A 25464-nucleotide genomic window follows, 5' to 3' on the forward strand; every position below is an offset into this window, starting at 1 on the left:
AGACTTTTCTTTTCAACTCCTTTGGCAGTGTTAAAAGTTATTTTTTCATTCAAATTACTTTTGGGCTATTCATAACACTTGTTTTGCCATCCAGCTTGTCCTATTGCAAGAGGATTGTGAAGACCACAGCAGTGTTTTTTATACTTTCCCTCGTTACATAAGATTTGGTTCAGGTGATCACCTAATCAGAAGCACATTAAGTAGAATGAAGTGTACTTTGGTTGGAATTCAACTGACACTGGAATGGAATGGCTGCCAGACATGTAGAGATGGTGATATTTAAAAAACTGTGCAGTGGTCTCTTAATTTTTGCCAGAGCTGTATGTTTTCTACTGCCTGCTTTCAATAGTTATTCTAATGTTTAATTTTGAGCAGCGACTGTTTAAGTAGTCACAGAAGTGGGATCGTTGGGCTAATTATGGCGTCATCGCTGCTCACCATCTTTGTGGAACCCTTAAAGTCTTGGAGAACCACACAAATGTCAGATATCCATGCCCACTCTTAAGTTGATATGTGCGGAGGCTGAGCAGAATACAGATGGGCATGTAGGAGCTGGCAGTCAGCATCTGGCTTTGCCACTCGCAAAGCCTTGCCAGCATGTGCAGTGTGGAGTTCCAGCGTGTGATTACATTGCACAACAGTCGGTGAGCTAGCACTTGCATGTGCTGCTGCAGTACTACCTCTACAATTCTCTTGCATATATATGTATACCCCCCAGGGGTAAATGTTTTTCAGCTTTTGCACTTACTGCATAGGCCTTACGAGTTTAGGAGTCCCACTCCTTAAAAATGGGAAAAATGGGAAAAAAATGTTTTCTGAGATCCTCTTGTACATGTCTTCCAGGGTGTATTGCAGTCCCTTCTTCTTATTTTTGGCAGCGCTTGCACTTTGAGTCTAGGAGTCCCACTACCCAAAATATGATGCCCTCCTTTATGTCTAATACAGGGTGTATCGGATTCCCTCTTCCTTCTAATTTTTGGCAGTCCTTGCATTGTCCATATAGACTTTGTGAGTTTCAGCGTTCCTCCTTCATAAATTAAGAAGGATGTGTCTGACCATGTCACACACAACACATGCCCAGATAAGGTAGTAAAATGTTAAAATTTACAAATGACATTTACTATGTCATCTACTATAGGCATAGGTGATGAGGAAATACGGTGAGAGATGGCTCGGCTATTAAGGGGTGGAGGAGGTGTTTTTTTTTCCTTTTTAATTTTGCCTTATATACTAGTCATTATACAGGAAAGAATGTTTCCTAACATTTTTACCAGTAAAATCTATTTTATGTTCGGTTTTGTATGTTTTATTGACAATCCATAAAAGTTGCGTAATACTCTGACAACATTGTTCTCAGCAGCGACCCGGGAGTCAGAGATGCATCCAGGCGTCTTCATCATGCTGTTACCATTCCTTTTTCGCGCTGTTTCCATCTATTTCAGAAAATTTTCCTGCCCCCCTGCCTTCCTGTTAGGGTCTTTCGGAAAAATGCTTGAGTTTCCCATTGACTTACATTATACTTGTGGAGCCTGTCCGAGCATCCAACCCTCTCAATTTGAGTACCGAGCACTCGAACATTTTAGTGCTAGCTCACCACTACCTATAAAGTTCTATCATAATGCTCCCTTCTCTTTCTTTAGTCCCTTTCGGGAATCTCAGGTTTCCTTCTGACAAAGTCAAGCAATATTCTCTGTGCCTTTCTCAGACTGACCCGACCCTATCTCGTATGCTGCACTATCACAGACTGCGCCCTGTACAGTACATCAGTGCTGGAAGTAAGGGTCCGGCTCACTGGCGCCTCTGCTTTACCGCCATTATTCATTTTGTGTTGTATAATAATGTGTTGTAAGAAAAACAATGTAAATTTTATTATCATCCAGATTTAGCATCATGATACATTTAATACTTGTAATTGCTCATTAACATCCACATGACACTTTTTTTTGTTGACAATTAAATACATTTTACTGAATCATAACAATCAGCAACACAAATACCCATATGTTTTCCGGCAGCTATCCCTGTGTGTTCTCATTAATATGTTATGTTCCTTTAATGAATCCTTGTATCACTCTTAATTTCTCCTTTAGGACTTACACCTTAATTTTCTTCTTGGAGATTTTGCATCAAGTTGTTATTGTAACTGTTCACAATTCCATGAGGATTGGAGGTTTACAAAACAAAGTGTTTCATTGTATGAAAATTCAGGAACTAAAATTGTTAGCTTCTGATATTGCTTTCATTGCTGTGTTGTGCATTTTATTTCATTATATATGTTTATTGGAACTATAAAATTGTGGGCCCCAGTGGCCAAGGGGTCCACCTAAATTTGGTACAGTGGTGATCCCTGTAGATAATGGATGAAGAAAGTGAATTGGGCCCATGAAAAATTGCATACAGATAGCTGAAAGTAAGGAAGGCAGGAAGAAGGAGACCAAAAAATCCAAAGTCTATGTCCTGATCTTACGTACTGTTGAATGGATGTGGTGGAGTATCTTGCTTTTTAGTTTTGCTATTTATTTATAAGTTGAGTTTGTCAAAGAATGCAACATCTTCTCCATAAGTCACCTATCTGTCTTTAAATATTGTTTGAGAACACAGTAATAACATACACCATCCAAAAAACAGTTGGTATTAGCAGTGCAAAGACTGACTTGTATGAATATACGCAACGGCTTTGTATAAACTTGTGATATGAAGCCATTTTTAACTAAGAAGTACAACAATAAGGACAAATGAAAGGGTCCAAATGAGAACAGGAAAGTTAGTAAGTTGGCTAAAAGTATCTTGCGTGACTTTTCTTGACCTCGTGAGGCACAATGTAGGTCATCTTGGATTTTCATCTTAAGTGTATGAAGTATGTGCCCTGTACAAAATATAATGAGGACAGCACTAAGGAGAAACATCAATTCGAGCAAAATAACCAACTGAATGCTTGTCCACGTTGCATGAGAAAATCCATGGAAACAATGTAAATCAGCACTGTTCCGAAGTTTAAAAACAAAACCACTAGATCCCCCCCACACAATAATGCAGACCAAAGTGCACACTGCAGTGGCCTTCTTAGGAGACCTCCATGCTTTGGAGGATAAAGGGAATTGTATGGCAATGTAGCGATCTATACAAATGCACAATGATATGAAGATGCTACCATACATATTGACAAAATAGAGGCTTTCCAGGAATGTGCAGACACCAGTTCCCAGTGTCCATCTGTCCCCAACAATATATGCCGTTATTTTGAATGGAAGAGTTATAAGCAGCAAGGAATCAAAGCCGATTAGAGTGGCCATATATGTTGTGGCTTCTGTCCACTTCTTAATTCTGAAAACGAGCATCCAGAGGGCCATCAAGTTAAAGATTAGACCAAAGATGAATGTTGGAATGTAAATGATTATCTGGAACAGTTGAACTGATTGCTCAATCCCGGTAACGTTGGGCATTTTGTTGGAAACCTGGAAAACATATATAAAAGAACTTATAACACGTCTTTTCACACATGATCTATTGCATGTCATTGATGTAATTTTCATATTCTTTCTTCTAAAATGTCTATTTATTGCCACTGACTCCGTATTTTGATTAGAATTTGAAGATAAGCTGTTTAAAGAGGAAACTTCTTTAATCTATTCCAACACATTGACAGAGCCACTATTTTGGCCAATAGGACATAGTATTTTTCACATACCAGAATAAAATGTGATGCAACATTACTTAGATAGTTACATAATTATATAAGTTGAAAAAAGACCTAGGTCCATCAAGTACACCTTCTCTCCACCAGTTATACCTTCTCTATGACTAAACAATGTAATTTGTTGTGAGAAAAGCATACAGCCCTTTTTTAAAAGCTGTTATAGTGTCGGCCATTACTACTTTTTGCTGTAGGGCATTCCACAGTATGACTATTCTAAATGTAAAGAACCCTATCCTATTTAGCTGCTGAAATCATCTTTCTTCCACCCCAAATGAGTGCCCCCTGGTCCTTTGTAAGGTTTTGGAAGGAATAAGTCATGTGCCAGTCCTTTGTATTGACGACACATATATTTATACATATAAATGAGATCTCCTCTGAGGGGCCTTTTTTCTAAGCTAAACATTCTCAACCTTTCACCACATGGGCTGACTCACACAAGCGCATTACTCGGATGAGTGCTATCTGATGTATTATCGGATAGCACTTGGACCAATGTTATATAATGGGGCAGTGAAGATCTTTTTTTTTCTACAGACCGAATCTGTTGCTGTGAGTTGCTCTGCAAATCAGATCACACACACCCATTCAAGTCTGTGGGTGCGTGTAAAATATTGGACTGCAATCTGATCTCATCCGAATGCAGTCCTATTTACGCGGACACAGACTATGGAGAAGATGGAGAAATTAAGTTATATGTATTCTCCACATATGTGATAAGATTCTTTCAGACAAGAAAATCGGATCAAAGTAAATTGACACTCTGATCTAACTCGGATCAGGATTTGATCAGCATGTCATTACCATAATTGATCCGATTCCTTCCGAAGAGAGAATCATCGCTCGTGTGAGCGAGCCCTATCAGAGGCCTTCCATCCCTGGTAATAATCTAGTTCCCCGCCTTTGTTCTGACTCTAACTTCAAAACGCCCTTTTTAAAATGTGGAGCTCAAAACTGGATCCCATATTCTAGATGTGACCTTACTTAAGTAATTATAAAGGGGTAACAATGCATTGTGATCATGTGATTTTATCTTTTTTTATAGGGAAAATATATATTCTTGTACCGTGTTAGCCAGTATATAGAAAATTATTTTTAGATTTGAGAGTCCTCAGTGGTTGATACCTTTTAATGGCTAACTGAAAAGATGGTAACAAATTGCAAGCTTTCAAGACTACTCAGGTCTCTTCATCAGGCATAGTATACCACAAAATCTGAAGAGTCACATATTTATATACAATAAGACACACAAAATATGCAATAGGTGAGACAGGTGATGAAAAGCAGAGTTATTATGGAAGAGATAAACCGTTCTGGCTATAAATATTTTAGCAGTTAATAGACAAGGATTGTGAAGGTTTTATTGTCCTGTGACTAGGTCCAGTGTTGTGATGGCCTCAGAAGTCTTAGGAGCACATTCCTTGGTTGATGTAGAATGACATAAATCCATGCGACACATTCATTCCTGCTCTGAAAGTGTTAAAGGTCATCATCAGTTTATTTTCTGCGACTCTCTCTCTGAGATTTGAAGTTACCTTTTAATACCACTAATTTCATGTCTTTTATGCTGTGATCAGGGGAACAAAAATGCATGGCTACAGGTAGATCTATTCTGTTTTCTTTTATTGTGTGACGATGATGATTCATCCTTGTTCTAAGTTTTTGCCCTGTCTCCCCTACATACAGACCCCCAGCTGGACATTTGGTACATATAATTAAGTACACTACATTAGATGTGATACAGCTGAACGTACCTGTGATCTTATAGTCCTGATGTGAATTGGGGATCTTTATCTTGTCTGCGGTCATTATATATGGACAGGTTTTACATTTTTTCTGGTTGCAAGGAACGGTACCTGTAGCTGGTGGAGATGATAGGGAGCTTCTGACAATGATGCTACTTAGATTTGGGGGCAGTCTGAAACACAGAAGTGGGGGGTCTAGAAATATGGATTGTAATCAGGCATCTTTTTGTAGTAAGGGTTGTAGTTTCGGTGCAGCTCTTCTTAGCGCCTCCAGATTTGGATTGTAGGTGACTACTAGAGGCACCCGGTTGTTTTCTTGTTTGGTTTTGTAATGTAGGAGATGATTCCTTGATATTCTGGTGGCTCTAGTAATCTGGTTCTCAATTGTTCTTGGATAGTAGCCCTGTTTCAAAAAGGTCTTTCTGAGGCCATCAAGGTGTTTGTCTCTATCCATAGGGTTGGAATATATCCGATTGTATCTGATGGCTTAGCTGTAAACAATAGAGTTTTTTATGTGTTTTGGATGGAAACTGTCCCATTTAAGGTATGTAGGACGGTCGATTGGTTTCCGGTACAAGGATGTCTCTATTTCATTGCTGTGTAGCTTGATGATGGTGTCTAAAAAGTTAATTTCAGTACAGGAGTAGTTGAGTGTTAGGTTGATGCAGGGCCATATTTGGAGTTTCTGCTGCCCTAGGCACTGTCAGTGGTCGCCCCCCCGGTCACGCCCACCCTCACCCCCCGTGATGTCCCCCCCACGTCGTGCCCCCCTTGCATCCAATATCTTCCCCCCCGTCGCGGCCGTTTCCCCAAGTTTCATGTAGCTCCCCCCCCCATTCCATGTAGCACATATAAAAGTTTTGTAGGGGTAAATTCCTACAGACAAACTGCCTTGAAATAAGTACCAAAAATGCTGCAGCAGCCCACACAGACCACAGGGCTGCAGCATTGTATATGGGGATGGGGGGGGTGGGAGCGGCCCACACAGACCACAGGGCTGCAGCATTGCATATGGAGGTGGGGGGATGGGAGCAGCCCACACAGACCACAGGGCTGCAGCATTGCATATGGGGTGGGGGGGGTGGGAGCGGCCCACTCAGACCACAGGGCTGCAGCATTGTATATGGGGGTGGGGGGGATGGGAGCGGCCCACACAGACCACAGGGCTGCAGCATTGCATATGGGGGTGGGGGGATGTGAGCGGCCCACACAGATCACAGGACTGCAGCATTGCATATGGGGGTGGGGGGGGTGGGAGCGGCCCACTCAGACCACAGGGCTGCAGCATTGTATATGGGGGTGGGATGGGAAAGGCCCGCACAGACCACAGGGCTGCAGCATTGCATAAGGGGGTGGTGGGGATGGGAGCAGCCCACACAGACCACAGGGCTGCAGCATTGCATATGGGGGTGGGGGGGATGGGAGCAGCCCACACTGACCACAGGGCTGCAGCATTGTATATGGGGGTGGGGGGGATGGGAGCGGCACACACAGATCACAGGGCTGCAGCATTGTATATGGGGGTGGGGGGGATGGGAGCGGCCCACACAGAACTGGGCTGCAGCAGGCACTGCAGCATTGCATATGGCCCATATGCAATGCTGCAGTGCCTGATGCAGCCCATGTCTGGGATTGAGACCCCAGTGTGTCCCTCCCTGCTGCTGCCTGCCATCAATCTTGTCTGACCAGTGACAACAGTCACAGACTAGTCAGACTCCTCAGAGTCTGAGACTAGTCAGAGACTCAGGCAGTCTGGGCTCTGTCAGGCTGGCACTGCTGCCTGCTGGCTGTACTTTCTGTGCACAGCACAGAACACAGTACCGGCGGCAGCTGGTGACTGCGCGTCTGCGCCTAAACTATGGTCCCGCCGCCCACCTCGCCGCCTGCCGCCCGCCATCATCAATTATGCTGCAGAGCAGATTGTCTGCAGAAGCGGCAGCTCCTCAGCCAGCATCATGCACCGGCACCACGGCCCGGGTGGCAGTGTCGGCGCAATGGCACATCACAACAGGACACAGTTACCGGCGCTGCCTGCTGAGATGAGCCGCTGCCAGTGATGTGCTGCCCGGGCCTCCGCGGGAACTTCAAGTGCCTGGGCTCCTCCTCTTCTTTCCAGATTGCAGCAGCAGAGCAGACTAGAGAGATGAGGTGGGTGGGCGTGATCGGAGGGCGAGAGGGCAGCGCCGGCTCCAGGTTTTTGTGCGCCCTAGGCGAAAGAGTCTCAGTGGGCCCCTTTAACACATACCACGATTCATGATGCACAGATACCACAGAGAAATATATATATATAGTACAATGCAAAGATTTCACTTACTACATTACATGAGTGATATCTATTGTAAATTCTACAATAGCTCAGAAACCGGCGAATGCTCACAATGCACAGTGCAGACCGGACAGTATAGTCCTCCATACAGTATAATGGACCCCATATAATGCTCCATACAGGATACTGACCCCCTTATAACGCTCCATACAGGATACTAGCCCCCATATAATGCCCCATACAGGATACTGACCCCCATATAACGCTCCATACAGGATACTGGTCCCCATATAACGCTCCATACAGAATACTGGCCCCCATAAAATGCTCCATACAGGATACTAGTCCCCATATAAAGCTCCATACAGGATACTGGTCCCCATTTAACGCTCCATACAGGATACTGGTCCCCATATAACACTCCATACAGAATACTGGCCCCCATATAACGCTCCATGCAGGCTGTTCCCCCCTCATAATGCCCCATGCAGGATGTCACCCACCCCCTCTTTTAATGCCCTATGCAGGATGTCACCTCCCCCCATGTAATGCCCCATGCAGGATGTCACCTCTCCCCCTTTAATTCCCCATGCAGGATGTCACACACCCCCTCCCTATAATGCCCCATGCAGTATGTCACACACCCACCCTCCTTATAATGCCCTATGCAGTATGTCACACACCCACCCTCCTTATAATGCCCCATGCAGGATGTCACACACTCCCTCCCTTATAATGCCCGATGCAGGATGTCACTTCCCCCCTCCCCCTCTTATAATGCCCCATGCAGAATGTCACCCCCTCCCTTATAATGCCCCATGCAGGATGTCACTTCCCCCTCCCCCTCTTATAATGCCCCTTGCAGGATGTCGCACCCCCCCTCACCTTATAATTAATGCCCCATGCAGGATGTCACATACCCCCTCCCTTATAATGTCCCATGCAGGATGTCACACACCCCCCTCCCTTATAATGCCCCATGCAGGATGTCGCACCCCCCCTCACCTTATAATTAATGCCCCATGCAGGATGTCACCCCCCCTCCCTTATAATGCCCCATGCAGGATCTCACACACCCCCCTCCCTTATAATGCCCCATGCAGGATGTCACACAAACCCCCTCCCTTATAATGCCCCATGCAGGATGTCACACACCCCCTCCCTTATAATGCCCCATGCAGGATGTCACCCCCCCACCATATAATGCCCCATGCCCCCATACATGAAAAAAATAAAAAAAATCAAATACTCACCTCACTTCTCACCTGATGCCGCTGCTCCGGACTCCAACGTTGCGTGCGTCTTCCCGCTCTGTGCTGTGACTGCGCCCTCTGACCTGAGACTTCACAGTCAGAGGACGCGGAAGACGCTGTGGAGGCACGGGGAGAGGTAAGTATTGTGCCGGCTGCCGGGGCCCTGAGCAGGCGCGCGGGGGGGGGGTTGCGGGGGTTGCGCGGGGCCGACTTGGGGCACAAACCAAAAAAGAAAACACACTCAGGCGCCGCCCTCCCCGAATTCTGGCGCCCTAGGCACGTGCCTACAAGCGCCTAAGGGCAAATACGGCCCTGGGTTGATGGTGGGATGAAATCGATTACAGTGTTCATGGAAAGTCTTCAGCTGTTGGTCAAACCCCGTTCAGATGATTAAAATATCATCAATGAAACGATAGTAGGCCAGAGGCCTGATGGGACATGAGGACAAAAAGTCTCTTTCAAGCTTGGCCATGAAAAGATTTGCGTACTGTGGAGCCATTTTACTTCCCATTGCTGTACCAGTTTCCTGTAGATATATGTTGTTATCAAATTCAAAGTTATTGTGGGTGAGGATGAATTCTGTAAGTTTGACCACAGAATCAGCAACAATTCCTGTATTTTCTATGAAGATTTTGCAGGCATTTAATCCATCCTTGTGTGGGATATTAGAATACAAACATTCCACATCCATGGTGGCCAGGATGGTCCCTTCTGGTAGAGGACCTATTGCTGCTAGTTTATTCAGTAGGTCTGTCATGCCCTGAATGTAGCTGGGTGTACTCTTTACCAGTGGTTTAAGAACACACTCTACCCATCCAGAAACTTGCTCAGTAAGGGTGCCCACACATGAGATAATTGGTCTTCCTGGATTTCCAGATTTGTGGATTTTGGGGAGCATATAGAATGTCCCTATTCTTGGACTCTCTGGTATCAGGTCACCTGCTCTTATGGATTTGTCAGGCAGACAAGATACCAACTTGTTTAGTTCCTTGAAATAGTCCTGTGTAGTGTCAGACTCCAGTTTTTTGTAGTAGCGCGTGTCCATCAGTTGTTTGCTTCCTTCATGTAGTCTGATGTGTTCATCATCACTATTGCACCACCCTTGTCAGCAGGTTTAATGATGATTTCTTTGTTGGTTTTCAAAAATTGTATGGCTTTTCTCTCCTGGGCACTGATGTTGGATGCTTGTCTCCTGTTTGTGTCTAGGATGGTGGATTTTATCACATGTCTGAAGGAGTCTTTTTTTATACACCCTAAAATCTTGTTTGCTTTTGCAGCTGCTGCTTGACACTGAGTACTAGCTCTAACCCCATCCACATTACCACATGATAACTATAACAGACAGCCGCTCTCCAGGATCAACAGATAAGATTGGAGAAAAATCAGGTTCCCGTAGTTTTAACCCTTGCATTGTGATCAGTGTAGACAGTGGTGCTAAGAAAGGGAATGGTCTCCATTTGTCCTGTCACTGTTATTCCTGGCTATGTTGCTTGTGATGCCTGTAAATTCGTGACCGCCATAGACATTATAAAGTCCCCTAGAGCTGACTAGTCAGAGTGCCTGTTAGGGCATGTCTTATGAATGTCCTAAGAGAAGCCTGAACATTTTACATGCTTAGACAATAATGTACTATCTTAAAAATAAATTCAACTCTTAAAAATAATCACATTCCAAGGCAAAAATGACTATAATAATAACTATATAGACCTACCTATATAGTTGACTAAAGTTATGCCCTGCTTTAATTGTAATGGTGAATGGCTTAATTTCCTGCAGACATAGGAAGCCGCTGTGGGTTCTTTGAGGACAGACTGAGTAAAATTAGAAGAAGTTGTTAAACGTGAGAAGCGCCAAATATAAGATCTCCAGTCAGACAGGAAAGTCTGCTGTATACCTGATGGCTGAGGAACGAAGGTCCATTATATTATTCTTTGTAGCTTTAACATGCGAACTTTACTAGAACTTATGAAATACCGTAAAAACGATTGCATGCTATGTGGGTTTAATTCTTATTTCTGCAAAATGTGTGGGAAGTATGATGCCACAGAGCTTCCTGTTGATTAAAGTTCCTCTGTTGAGATAAAGTTATCGCGAAGGTGCCCATCAAGGTTTTAATTATCCAGGTTCTTTAAAACCCCTCCATACCGCTGTCAAGAACAGAGTTTAATAAGTAGTTTATTATGTACAGTGACTGGCACTCAGCAGAAAATATATACTTGGAATAAACTTTGAAGAGCTGTAGCGGTCAACTACTATTAACCACTCAGCATTGCTGAGAAATTTCCCAACATTGCTGATTGGCTGTAAACTGCTGATTCATAGCATTGTCCTTTTCAGTTGGATGCCAGACAGTAGTGAAGCCCTTAAACTATGGTTCTGGATGATACCTAAAGATAAGTTTAGATAGAAATTACACCTATGAATTATCTAAATATCTCTTTCACTCTACCCCAAGTCTTGCCCACTAGTAATCTGCAGATATCTTCCAAGCGGAAAGCTCAGTAGGAATCTTTATATTTGCATTACATGCTCCTTTATGTGCAGTTCTATCAGATTTGACAGCAATCACAGGGTCGCCGTATTTTGAGAGCTATAATTTTTCCAAATTTTGGCAGACAGAGTCATGTGATGGCTTGTTTTTTGCGGGATGAGTTGACGTGTTTACTGGTGCCATTTTCAGGCATGTGATATTTTTTGATTGCTTTCTATTCCGATTTTTGGGAGGCAGAATAAACAAAAACCAACAATTCAGGAATTGTTTTTTTTTTTTTTTTTATTCTGTTCCGCGTGTGGTAAAATTGATAAGGCAGCTTTATTCTTTGGGTCAGTACGTTTACAGCGGTACCACATTTATATCGTTTTTCTATGTTTTGGCGCTTTTACACAATGAAAGCTATTTTATAGAAAAAATTATTTTTTTGCATCGCTTTATTCTGAGAGCTATAACTTTTTGATTTTTCAAATGATGGAGCTGTATCGCGGCTTGTTTTTTGCGGGACAAGATGACGTTTTCAGCGGAACCATTTTTATTTATATTCGTCTTTTTGATTGCGTGTTATTCTATTTTTTGTTTGGCAGTATGATGATAAAGCATTGTTTTTTGCTTCGCTTTTTTTTTTTTTACCATGTTCACTGAAGGGGTTAACTAGTGGGAAAGTTTTATAGGTCAGGTCGTTCCGGATGCGGCGATACCAAATATGTGTACTTTTATTGTTTGTTTGATTTTTTTTCATAATAATATTTATTGATGGGTACATTATATTTTTATTTTTGGTGGATTACTTTTTTTAAATATTTTTACAATTTTTTTTTTTTTCACTTTCTGACAGCTTTTACATTTTTTTACTTTGTCCCACTCCGGGACTTTCACTTTTTTTATTCTGATCGCCTGCATAGCATAGGGATGGAGCACCATCCCTGTGCCATGCAGGCAGTCAGCGCTGCACAGTGAGAAGATTGTTTGGTCGTGCACTGCGCATGACCAAACAATGTTCCTGCTGCCTGGTGACCCGGATGTTGTCATGATGACATCGGGTCATCATGGCAACAACCGGGAAACCGCGGCAGACAGCGCTGGAGGCCGGAAGAGGAGGTGAGTATTGCGATCACCTCCCCTTGCCACCGCAATGTTGCGATCGACTTCGATCGCAGCATTGCAGGGGTTAATGTGCCAGGAGCGGTGCGGGACCGCTCCCTGCACATAGTACCGGGTGTCAGCTGTGACAATCAGCTGACACCCGGCGGTGATCGCGCCCGCACAGCCTGTGTGTGCGCGCGATCGCGATGACGTACTAATACGGGTCAGGCTCTTAAGTCCCAGGGCACAGACGCGTATTAATACGTCATGGGCTATAAAGGGGTTAAATATGCACCATCAACTAGACTAGACAAATCTCAGGCATTTATAAGAATAAAAAAATTAATGAGGCAATTACCTCTGAAAAATCACTTCATGAAAAAAGAACCCCCCATTTTCACACCCACTACTGACATCCCTCCTCCTCAGTACTCACACACAACCCTCAGAAATAAATCCAACTTTATCCAATTCACGAGTACTCGGATGCCTTCAATAGCTTCCAAAAAAATGTCATTGATGATATCCTCAGATCAGTAACAAGAAATGCTCTAAATTTAAATATAACCTCACCTTGTCTGAACGAACCGCTATGTAACAGCTACAAGCAAACAAAAATATCGTCATATGCTCTGTGGACAAAGGAGGAGGAATAGTAGTCTTGCACTACGAGCAATACCACAACTAGTCACTCAGGCTATCAAGCGATCAACGTACAGTACAGACCAAAAGTTTGGACACACCTTCTCATTTAAAGATTTTTCTGTATTTTCATGACTATGAAAAGTGTACATTCACACTGAAGCCATCAAAACTATGAATTAACACATGTGGAATTATATACTTAACAAAAAAGTGTGAAACAACTGAAAATATGTCTTATATTCTAGGTTCTTCAAAGTGGCCACCTTTTTCTTTGATGACTGCTTTGCACACTCTTGGCATTCTCTTGATGAGCTTCAAGAGGTAGTCACCGGAAATGGTCTTCCAACAATCTTGAAGGAGTTCCCAGAGATGCTTAGCACTTGTTGGCCCTTTTGCCTTCACTCTGCGGTCCAGCTCACCCCAAACCATCTCGATTGGGTTCAGGTTTGGTGACTGTGGAGGACAGGTCATCTGGCGTAGCACCCCATCACTCTCCTTCTTGGTCAAATAGCCCTTACACAGCCTGGTGGTGTGTTTGGAGTCATTGTCCTGTTGAAAAATAAATGATGGTCCAACTAAACGCAAACTGGATGGAATAGCATGCCACTGCAAGATGCTATGGTAGCCATGCTGGTTCAGTATGCCTTCAATTTTGAATAAATCCCCAACAGTGTCACCAGCAAAGCAACCCCACACCATCACACCTCCTTTTCCATGCTTCACAGTGGGAACCAGGCATGTAGAGTCCATTCGTTCCCCTTTTCTGCGTCGCACAAAGACACGGTGGTTAGAACCAAAGATCTCAAATTTGGACTCATCAGACCAAAGCACAGATTTCCACTGGTCTAATGTCCATTCCTTGTGTTCTTTAGCCCAAACAAGTCTCTTCTGCTTGTTGCCTGTCCTTAGCAGTGGTTTCCTAGCAGCTATTTTACCATGAAGGCCTGCTGCACAAAGTCTCCTCTTAACAGTTGTTGTAGAGATGTGTCTGCTGCTAGAACTCTGTGTGGCGTTGACCTGGTCTCTAATCTGAGCTGCTGTTAACCTGCGATTTCTGAGGCTGGTGACTCGGATAAACTTATCCTCAGAAGCAAAAGTGACTCTTGGTCTTCCTTTCCTGGGGCGGTCCTCATGTGAGCCAGTTTCTTTGTAGCGCTTGATGGTTTTTGCAACTGCACTTGGGGACACTTTCAAAGTTTTCCCAATTTTTCAGACTGACTGACCTTCATTTCTTAAAGTCATGATGGCCACTCGTTTTTCTTTACTTTGAATTTGTATTATGGCAAGAAAAAAGCAGCTAACAGTCTATTCAGTAGGACTATCAGCTGTGTATCCACCAGACTTCTGCACAACACAACTGATGGTCCCAACCCCATTTATAAGGCAAGAAATCCCACTTATTAAACCTGACAGGGCGCACCTGTGAAGTGAAAACCATTTCCGGTGACTACCTCTTGAAGCTCATCAAGAGAATGCCAAGAGTGTGCAAAGCAGTCATCAAAGCAAAAGGTGTCTACTTTGAAGAACCTAGAATATAAGACATATTTTCAGTTGTTTCACACTTTTTTGTTAAGTATATAATTCCACATGTGTTAATTCATAGTTTTGATGCCTTCAGTGTGAATGCACAATTTTCATAGTCAAGAAAATACAGAAAAATATTTAAATGTGAGAAGGTGTGTCCAAACTTTTGGTCTGTACTGTACCTACCAACTAATTCAACAAGATCCTATCCAACCATACTTCGAGGAACTGAAAACTCTAACTAGAAGGGGACTAAAGCCAGGGTTCTTCAATAAACATGAATTCGAGTATGTCAATATTCTTCATCCTAGAATTGCATTTTTTTATTACCTAACAAAAATTCATAAAACCCTTACGAACCCTCCCAGGAGACCAATCTTCTCAGGTATCCAATGCCTCACCTCTAAACTATCAAGGTTTGTGGATCGCCATCTACAGGATGTGTCTATACTCCCATCTTACCTCAAGGACAGCAAGCATGTCCTCCAATTACCGAATCAGGTTACCTGGCAGGACCACTACATCCTATGCACTATGGATATCACCTCCTTATACACTGTCATCCAGCATGACAAGGGATATGAAGCCGCCACCCATTTTCTTAAACAACAGAATAAAATGCCCCATGAACAAATTGACTTTTATTCAGGAAAAATGCTCTTCTTTCCAACCCATAACTACTTCAAACACAAGGAGCACTATTACACCCAGCGGTGGGGCACCACCATGGGGACCGGTTTCACACCGAGTTATGCAAACCTTTATGTTGGCAGGTGGGAGGAGTCCACCATTTTCCCAGGCGGGTTGCTGCGTGCGAACCTGGTCCTCTGGCACCGCTTTATTGATGACATCTTACTTATCTGGTCTGCTAATCATCTCTCTCTCAATGAATTTCTAACTGACAGGAACAACAACAATTTCTTTCTCAACTTAACCTCCAACACAAGCACCAAATCAATTAATTTTCTAGAAAGTAATATCTACATAGATAATGGCAAAATATGTACCCTAACTTATACCAAACCTACTGACACAAACAGCTACATATCCATTGATAGCTGGCACCGTTCCAGCTGGCTTCTAAATGTACTGTACCATGCTGCCAATTTCTAAGACTGCATCGTAACTTCACCAAATCTCATGACTTCGAGAAAGAACCTTAACAAAAATTTTTTTTAGAGAAAGGCTATGATCCACAATTCCTTAATAATACCAAAACTAGTGTGGCTGTTATACCGCAAGAAAAACTTCTTACCAACCACTTCACAACTAACCAAGAACCAAGGGGAAACACCATCAATGTACCCATCATTACGCCGTTCAACTCAAACTCACTACTCTTTAAGAAAATAGTCCAAAAACACTGGCACATCCTATAGGACGACAAAGTCATAGGTGACCAGATATCCAAAAATCCTAGATTCATTTTTAAGAGGGCACACAATCTAGGCAATATAGTAGCCCCTACAGTACAAAACCACCACCACCATTACATACCAATCTTACTTCCTTATACACTCAAAAAGTGACAGGCTTTTTCCTGTGCAAAAAAAGCAAGTTGTGTAAAACTCTACACACCCACAAACAAAAAAACATTAAAAAAGGTGAGAATGAACACCCGGTCCTAGATTTCATCACCTGCTCCACAGTAGGGGTCATCTATGCTCTAAAATGCACCTGCTGTATGGGGCCCGGTGAACAGAAGTAAAGAGGAGGGGCCCGGACCCAGTGCAGGCCCCCACCTCTTGTGCTACTGCTCTCCAGGCCCCAGGGTATGTTGTGCCAGGGCCCCGGGGTATCTTGTGCCGGAGCGTCGTACATCTCCTCCACGCAGGGAGCCTTGGAGCTCTCACAGCCGCCAAAACTGAATGGCCATGCAGCTACAAAGGAGTCCCTCCTCCTCTTCTATGACGTGCTAGTGAAGGGGTGTACGCGATCACGTCATCGCGTACGCACCGACATCAACGTCAGGATGCTGCCAGTCCAGAAGTGGAGCTGCAGGGAATCACATGAGAGGTAAGTATGAAAATTTTTATTTTTAAATAGAATTAATTAAAGGGTCTTGGGGGAGAGCAAATGATGAAATGGTATTGGGGGGAGCAAATTATCAATTGGGAGAGGGTGATGAGGAAAGCAAATGATGAATTGCGAGGTGGGGGTAACAGATGATAAATTGGGTGTGGGGGTGGGGAGAGCAGGTGATGAATTGGGAGTGGGGGGAGAGAAAATGATGAATTGGGAGTGGGGGGAGAGCAAATGATGAATTGGTAGTGGGGTGAGGAGAGCAAATGATGAATTGTGAGTAGGGGGAGAGCAAATGATGAATTGGGAGGGGGAGAGAGCAAATGATGAATTGGGAGGGGGAGAGAGCAAATGATGAATTGGAAGTGGGGGTGGTGAGAGCAAGTGATGAATTGGGAGTGGAGGGGAGAGCAAATGATGAATTGGGAGTGGGGGAGAAGCAAATGATGAATTAGGAGTGGGTGGTGGGGAGAGCAAATGATGAATTGCAAGTGGGGGGAGAGCAAATGATGAAATGGGAGTGGGGTGGGGAGAGCAAATGATGAATTGGGAGTGGGGGAGAAGCAAATGATGAATTAGGAGTGGGTGGTGGGGAGAGCAAATGATGAATTGCAAGTGGGGGGAGAGCAAATGATGAAATGGGAGTGGGGTGGGGAGAGCAAATGATGAATTGGGAGTGGGGAAAGCAAACAATGAATGATGAATTGAGGGAAAGGGGAGAGCAAATGATGAATTTGGAGTGGGGGAGAGCAAATAACGAATTGTAAGTGGGGTTGGGGAAAGCAAATGATGAATTGGGAGTGGGGGTGGGGAGAGCAAATGATGAATTGGGGGTGGGGAGAGCAAATGATGAATTGAAGATGGTGAGAGCAAAAGATGAATTGAGGGTGGGGGTGGGGAGAGCTAAGGATGAATTGAAGGTCGGGGGACAACAAATGATGAATTGAGGGTGGGAGTGGGAGAGAGAGAGAAGACATGACAATGAATGGGGAGGAGGGGGACATATAAATATAATGAATTGGGGGAGCAAGAGGTACAGAGTGGGGGACGTTGAGGATGCAAGAGTGCAACTGATAATGAATTGGGGGAAAAAGTGCAGGGAATATTTAATTTATATATTTATTGGTTGGGAAAGTGGCTATTTATAGTTAGTTGGGGCCCAGTGGTAGATTACAAATTATATTTGCAATGGTGGGTTGCATAATAGTTAATTACATATTAATGGTGGGTGCACGTCTGTATTCAGGTGCTCAGTGTAGAAGTTGGGGAATGTGCTCTAGATAACTGTGTGTTATTTTATGCAGAGACGAGTCCTGGATGGAAGAAGTGATAGCGGTCTGCGCTGGATTAATGAGAAAAGTGAAGATGAAGGACTTCTACTTTAGATGTCACCGGTGAGTCAGTGTGTTACCTGTACACTTACATTATACACTGTATACTATATGCAGAGCTCCTGTGTATAATGTCACCAGTGATCACTGTATTACTTGTACATTATACACTATACACAGAGCTCCTGTGTTTAATGTCACTGGTGTTCCCTGTATTAAATATGCACTGATACTATATACAGATCTCCTGTGTATAATATCACTGGTGATCCCTGCATTACCTGTAAACTTACACTATACACTGTATATTATATACAGAGCTCCTGTGTATAATGTCACTGGTGATCCCTGTATTACCTTTACACTTACGCTATACACTTTATACTATGTACAGAGCTCCTGTGTATAATGGCACTTATGGTAATATTAGTACTGTGTTTTTTTTATTAATGATCAGTATTGTAGTGTTCGATCACTATGTGGTGGTAATATGTGGTCCGGTCATGGTGTGACGGTATTTGTTCCTTGTACATGGTATTATTTGGTCAATATGTGGTGGTAATATGTGGTGCGGCCATGGTGTGGCGTTATTTATTTCTTGTATGTGATATTATTCGGTCACTATGTGGAAGTAATAATGTATATGGTCTAGTCTTGGTGTGACGGTATTTGTCCCTTGTATGTGGTATTATTGGTCATTTTAAAAAATGTATGTTACACATTCCCTTAAAGAAAAATAAAGAAAAATATACCTAAAAAGAGTATTGGATATTTTAAGAAATAGTCTAGAGTAGCGTAAGGCCATGCCAGATGAGTCTACCATGTCGTGGTGGTGGCTTAAAAAATCTTTTGGCCAAAACAAAATCTGATGGCATTGGCTATTTGGCTATGTATGTGATCTGGTGTTTGATGGGACTGTTAATGTGTGATTGGTGAGGACATGGTGCAGAAGTGGAGTTTTTCCAAGAGTGGGTGGTGTGACTGTGGAAGGTTCGAGGGATGGAGGTGGAGCTGGGGTTGAGGCAGAGCAGAGGTGGAGCGTGGACAGAGTCTCAAGGGGCCCCAACAATTTTGCCAGTATGAGGCCCTGAAATTCCTGGTGGCAGCTCTGCTACTGCAGCCTTATTCAGGCCTGAGCTGTAAAGCTTGTTTTTACGGCATGTGATTGCTGAGGCCAATGAATAGTTGCAATGGTCATGTGCATGAGGGATAGGATGACATCAGCACATAACAGACAGAGACCAGAGTGCTTAGGAATAGTGTTGAGCCACCCCCGTAGTGTTCGGGTTCGGTTCGGTTCGTCGAACACCGGGATGTTCGTGGAACTGTTCGTCGAACTCCTTAGAACACCGTCGAACACCGTTAAAACCAATGGCAGGCAAACAAAAACACATAGAAACACATAGAAACACATAGAAAACACCTTCAAAGGTGTCCGAAAGCTGACAAACTGCTCATAAGACACTCTCTTTAAAAAAGCCGGCCGGCAATTCAGCAGCGGCGTACACCGGTACCCGACAATTTAGAAAAGAAGGAATAGAGCATCACACATAGATTAGATAGATAGAAACATGTCAGTCACATATATAAGAAGTACAGTGACAATGTTGCTTACTGTACTTGTCATTTAGCGTTAAAGGATTTATTAAAAAAAATAATAGTGTTTTCATGCACCGTCTCTTTAAAAAAGCCGGCCGGCAATTCAGCATCGGTACCCGACAATTTATAACAGAAAGAATAGAGCATCACACATAGATTAGATAGCTAGAAACATGTCAGTCACATATATAAGAAGTACAGTGATTGTGTTGATTACTGTACTTGTCATTTAGTGTTAAAATAAAGGATTTATTTAAAAAAAAATTGGCGTGGGGTTCCCCATAATTTTAGTCTCTAGCGGAGGTTAAGCAGATGGCTGGGGCAGATGTTTGAAGCCTGGGAAGGGGGTAATACCCACGGAGCTTCCCAGGCTACTAATATCAGCCCCCAGCTGAATACCTAGCCTTTACTAGCTACTAAAATGGGGGACCCCCAAAAAATGACGTGGGGTCCCCCCTATTTTAATAGCTAGCAAAGGCTAGGCAGACAGCTGGGGGCTGATATTAATAGCCCAGGAAAGGTGCCATGAATATTGGTCCCCTCCCAGGCTAGAAACACCAGCCGTCAGCCGCCCCAGAAATGGCGCATCCATAGGTTGGGCCAATTCTGGCACTTAGCCTCGCTCTTCCCACTGCCCTGTAGCGGTGGCAGTGGGGTAATAGGGCTGGGGTTGATGTCAGCTTATAATGCCAGCTGACATCAAGCCCAGGTTAGTAATGGAGAGGCGTCTATAAGACACCCCCATTACTAACCCCATAGTCAAAGTTAAAAAAACACAAACACCCAGAATAAAGTCCTTTAATTGAAATAAACACACAATTCTTTATTGTTCTAAATTAAACCATACTTACCGTCACGCCCATTCCAGCTGAAGCCAACAATCTCCTGCAATAAAAGTAAAATAATAAAGCAACATCATCCTTACCTTTCCATGGTTCCCAGGACGGCTCTAGCTCTGCTACATTCACATGACAGGCTGGATCGCAGCAGAAAGCCCCCAGCTTCAAATATCTGCCCCAGCCGTCTGCTTAACCTCCGCTAGAAACTAAAATTACGGGGAACCCCACGCCAATTTTTTTTTAAATAAATCCTTTATTTTAACACTAAATGACAAGTACAGTAATCAACACTATCACTGTACTTCTTATATATGTGACTGACATGTTTCTATCTATCTAATCTATGTGTGATGTTCTATTCTTTCTGTTATAAATTGTTGGGTACTGACGCCGAATTGCCGGCCGGCTTTTTTAAAGAGACGGTGCATGAAAACACTAATATTTTTTTAAATAAATCCTTTAACACTAAATGACAAGTACAGTAACCAACACTGTCACTGTACTTCTTATATATGTGACTGACATGTTTCTATCTATCTAATCTATGTGTGATCCTCTATTCTTTCTGTACTATATTGTCGGGTACCGGTGTATGCCGCTGCTGAATTGCCGGCTTTTCATGTTTCACTGCGAGCACTGTTCCCATCGATTTGGGCAACCACTGTAATGCCACAACCACCATGGCTGTGGCATTACAGTGAGTGGCAGACAATCCCCGCATGATTGGTGCTCTAAATAGCGCCAGACATGCAGGACACGCTTTTGGTGCACGAACAGATATCGAACATAACCTCGAGCAGCCGAATTTTTTGCAAATCGTTCGCGTTCGTCGAACGACTCGAACACCGCCCAAAACAGCTTGAATTTGAGATTGGCGAACAGTTCGATTCGAACACCGCTCATCTCTACTTAGGAATTCAACAGGTAAATAATGGTTATTTTGCAACATTCTCATCTGAGGAAAAAACACACCAAAGAAACTTCACAAACCAAAATTCATTGGCACACATTTACTGTTGCATGTAATGCTATCCTTGGTTTGGTTTCATAAACAACATTTTTCTTGATCAAAAACACTTCGGCAAGATGTTACTTTGAAGCTTATATTGAAATATATGCTACTATATACAATCTGTTTTGGCTTATTGCATTTTGGAGCTGATTTTTGGGTTAGTGGCATTGGGTCCTGACTGGCTATCTGCCCATTTAGGCAGATTTATGATGGGCCACGTTTCATTAACCCAAAGTGGTCAGCCTGCCCCTGTTTCTGCCTTTTTCAGCCCCAAATGTTTTATCTTCTGTCCATAATGCAAGCAGAAAAAAAAGCTACTGTGATTTTTTACATTTTCCTACAGCTTGTAATGTGCATACAGTGTGCATTCCTTGTTTGTAATGTACGTATATATAGCAGAGTCTCAGAATATCCTATGTGATATATACAGCAGAATCTCAGTGTATGATGTATAAAGCAAAATTTCAGTACCCTATGTGTTGTATACAGCAGTCTCTGCATATCCTATGTGATGTATACTGCAGTTTCAGTGTATCCTATGTGATATATGTTCAGTAGTTTCAGTGTATTTTTTGTGATACATGCACAGCAGTCTCAGTGTACCTATGTGATGTATATACAGCAGTATCTGTGTATCCTATGTGATGGATACTGCAGTATCAGTGTATCCTATGTAATGTACATACAGCAGTCTAAGCGTATCCTATGCTATGTATATACTGCAGTTTCAGTGCATCCTATGTGATGTATATAGAGCAGTCTCAGTGTATCCCATGTAATGCAAACAGCACAGTCTCAGTGTATTCCATGTGATGTATACAACAGTCTCAGGGTATCCTATGTGATGTATATACAGCAATTTCAGTGTATCCTATGCAATGAATATACAGCAGTTACTGTGTATCCTCTGATGTATACTGCAGTCTCAGGGTATCCTATGTGATGTATATACAGCAGTCTCAGTGTATCCTATGTGGTGTATACACAGCAGACTCAGTGTATCCTGTGTGATTGATATACAGCAGTCTCACAGTATATGATGTGATGTATACAGCAGTCTCAGTGTCTCCTATGAGATGTAAACAGCACAGTCTCAGTGTATCCTATGGGATGGAAACAGCAGTCACAGTGTATCCCATGTGATGTATATAGCAGTCTCAGTGTATCCTATGTGATGTATACAGAACAATATCAGGATACACTGTGACTGCTGTATATACATCACATAAAACGCACTATGTAATGTATATACAGCAGAACCTTAGTGTATCCTATGTGAAGCTTATAGCAGTCTCAGTATATCCAAATCCAAATCTTAGACAAGTTGCACGACCAAAAATAATTGTGCAACTTGACTACAACTTGTAAAAAAGAGCAGCCAAATCGGAGACAAGGCATATGCAACTCAAAGCCAAATACGACTTGCATTGAAGTCTGTGGAAAATTAGTATTGTGCGACTTGCTACTAGCAACAACAAAAAATAAACACAATTTGTAAATATTTGTGACTTTTTGTTGCAGTTGCAGTAGGTGGCTGAATTCAATGTGACACCAATGGAAAACATTAGATGCAATGTCGCAATGTGACACCACAATCTATAAGTCATGTGATAAGTCACCTTGTAACTCTCAGAAGCTTAGAATTTACAGATGTAGCTGAACAAAATTTGCTGTAATTAGTTTCTGTTTACTGCCTAATTTAGGATAATGGTTTATTCATATTTTATATGATATACTAAGCTTAGCCTCATTTGTATCGTTGTTTCGATGTACAATAAGATTAACTTTTTGAGCAAGAACTTTGTGGTGGAGATTTAGAGGAAACAAAATAGAGATGCTCAGAGTTACAGTAAAGTGTGGACATATAGATTGTAGGAAATAATCAGAAAATCACAGATAAAATTAAATATGATGAATAATCTGACCTTCAGATGTGTCTCATGCATGGAGAAGAGTAAACTGTAATTGTGAACTGTGATAGGGAAGTTTCTAATAGGAAGTGAACAGAATACGCTCTGTAGGCACACCTACTAACATTTTGGACTGTCAAGGGAGAACACTTGTGGCCGAGCTCATTGCATATTTGTATGCTTCAATAGTTTTTATTTATACTATAGTACAAAAATAATCTGAATATAATCAGGAATATCAGGAATATAATCTTAATATAAAACCAGGAATTGAAGCTTGAGAGAGGTCATTTACATATTTCTGGTGCATTCTGGAAAGAGTGAAGAGTCGCTGCAAGTCTGAAGGATCTTTACGACAGTTCAACAATAGTTCATTTTGTTCAACTTGTAGAAAGATATTTCCCATATGGTGAGCTGCAATATATGCTATATGTTTACAGACTTGCCAGCGGAAAAGACAAACTTTATATGCCAAAAATGCAAACTTGTGATTCTGAAAAGGTATAACGTCTTCAGAAGAAAAAAGCTACACTGAAGCTCATCAAAGAAGATGAGGATTTCCTTGACAGAGCAGAAGAATGTCTTCAGAATGTTGCAAAAGAAGAACTTTTCAGTGTTCCTGTAGAAGCTAATGACAGAGTAGAAATAACTATTCAGAATGTTCGAAGAGCAGCAACTTTCAATGTACCTGCAGTAGAAGAGAAATGGAAGCATGTGATCCAAAGAAGCAGGAGGACGAGGAGGCAGTCAGCACCCATACCACTGAAGAGCCTCTACAAGGCTCTCACACAGGACAACTACGAAGATGTACTCAAAAAAGTACTCGTCTCCCGAGATTTCAATCTGCACATGCACCGCCTCCGGCGGCCAAATTCCGGAAGCCCACCACAGGGATATGTACGGGAGAGGGTACCTCTGCTCACATGCACAGTCTTCTGAGAGGACGGTGCCCACAGCATTGCCCCACTGCTACTGCCAAACCTGGGGGAAAAAAGTGCATTTTATAATCCAAAAAATATGGCACTTGTATAAGAATACAGCAATAATCCACAGCCAGCATGGCTTTGTAGCAAACAAGTGATGCCAGACTAATCTATTTTTTTTCTCTGATGAAATCACTGACTGGGTGGATCAGGGAAATGCGGTAGATATAGTATATCTTAACTTCATACGTATCTCATACTTATTGAAAAGATGACTAAGTATGGGATTGAAAAGACTACGGCTAGGTGGATTCATAACACGCTCAGTGATCATACTCAAAGAGTGGTAATAAATGGTTGCACATCCTCTTGGAAGAGTGTTATCAGACAAAAGGATACTTTCTTGGCAACAAAAGTGGTAATGACATAACTGGAAGAGGATTGTCAGAAGTTAGCTTTTTTTTTCTTACAAAACAAACATCTGGACATTGATAACTTCCATGGACAAGGATGCGACAATGGCACAGATGTGGCAGGAAAAAAAATCGAGTCCAAGAGATCCAAAGGTACTCCGTAAAATTCTAGGGCTGTTTTGGTGTCATTTGGAAGCCATAACCTGAACTTAGAAGTTGCAGATGCATAATAGAGATGAGCGTTGTTCTACTCGAACTGTTCGCCAATCTCAAATTCGAGCTGTTTTGGGCGGTGTTCGAGCCGGTCGGCGAACACGAACAATTTGAGAAAAATTCGGCTGTTCGAGGTTATGGTCGATAACTGTTCGTGCACCAAAATCATAACTGGATTTTTTCTCAGTAATGATGAAAATTAATGTTAATACGCAGTTTGAGTGTACAGCGGGGCGGGGGGAGGGGCAGGGGATGGATCTCTGCAGGAACAATGAAGATCTCCATTTTTTTTTCTCTTTCCCGCATTTGCAGTGGGGAGGTGCAATCTGTCAGCCTATCAGCAGCGCACACACGGAGCGAAGTGCTTTTTTTCACACAAGCAAGGGCATGTGTGATTGGCAGTGTATGTCACATGTCCTTGCCCTATAAGACCAAGCCATTTTCCCCGTCGCCACCATTTTCTCACTGCTGCAGCTGCGTGTTAGACGGCACCGCTGT

The 25464-nt window shown here is 42.8% G+C and overlaps 1 protein-coding gene across 1 annotated transcript; it reads right to left on the reverse strand.

Annotated features, from left to right (window-relative positions):
• Nucleotides 1–891: 891 nt before the first annotated feature.
• On the reverse strand, nucleotides 892–23477 carry LOC141258018 (G-protein coupled receptor 55-like). The gene is made up of 2 exons (XM_073673014.1): nucleotides 23433–23477; nucleotides 892–3455 (listed from the first exon to the last, which is right to left on the reverse strand). The coding sequence occupies exons 1-2, from the start codon at nucleotides 23451–23453 to the stop codon at nucleotides 2565–2567; spliced, it is 912 nt and encodes a 303-aa protein (XP_073529115.1). The 5' UTR covers nucleotides 23454–23477; the 3' UTR covers nucleotides 892–2564.
• Nucleotides 23478–25464: the final 1987 nt, after the last annotated feature.

The sequence above is a fragment of the Phyllobates terribilis genome, unplaced genomic scaffold (assembly GCF_046119375.1).
Source record: "Phyllobates terribilis strain yellow unplaced genomic scaffold, ASM4611937v1 Scaffold_3__8_contigs__length_932513732, whole genome shotgun sequence".
Lineage (NCBI taxonomy): Eukaryota > Metazoa > Chordata > Amphibia > Anura > Dendrobatidae > Phyllobates > Phyllobates terribilis.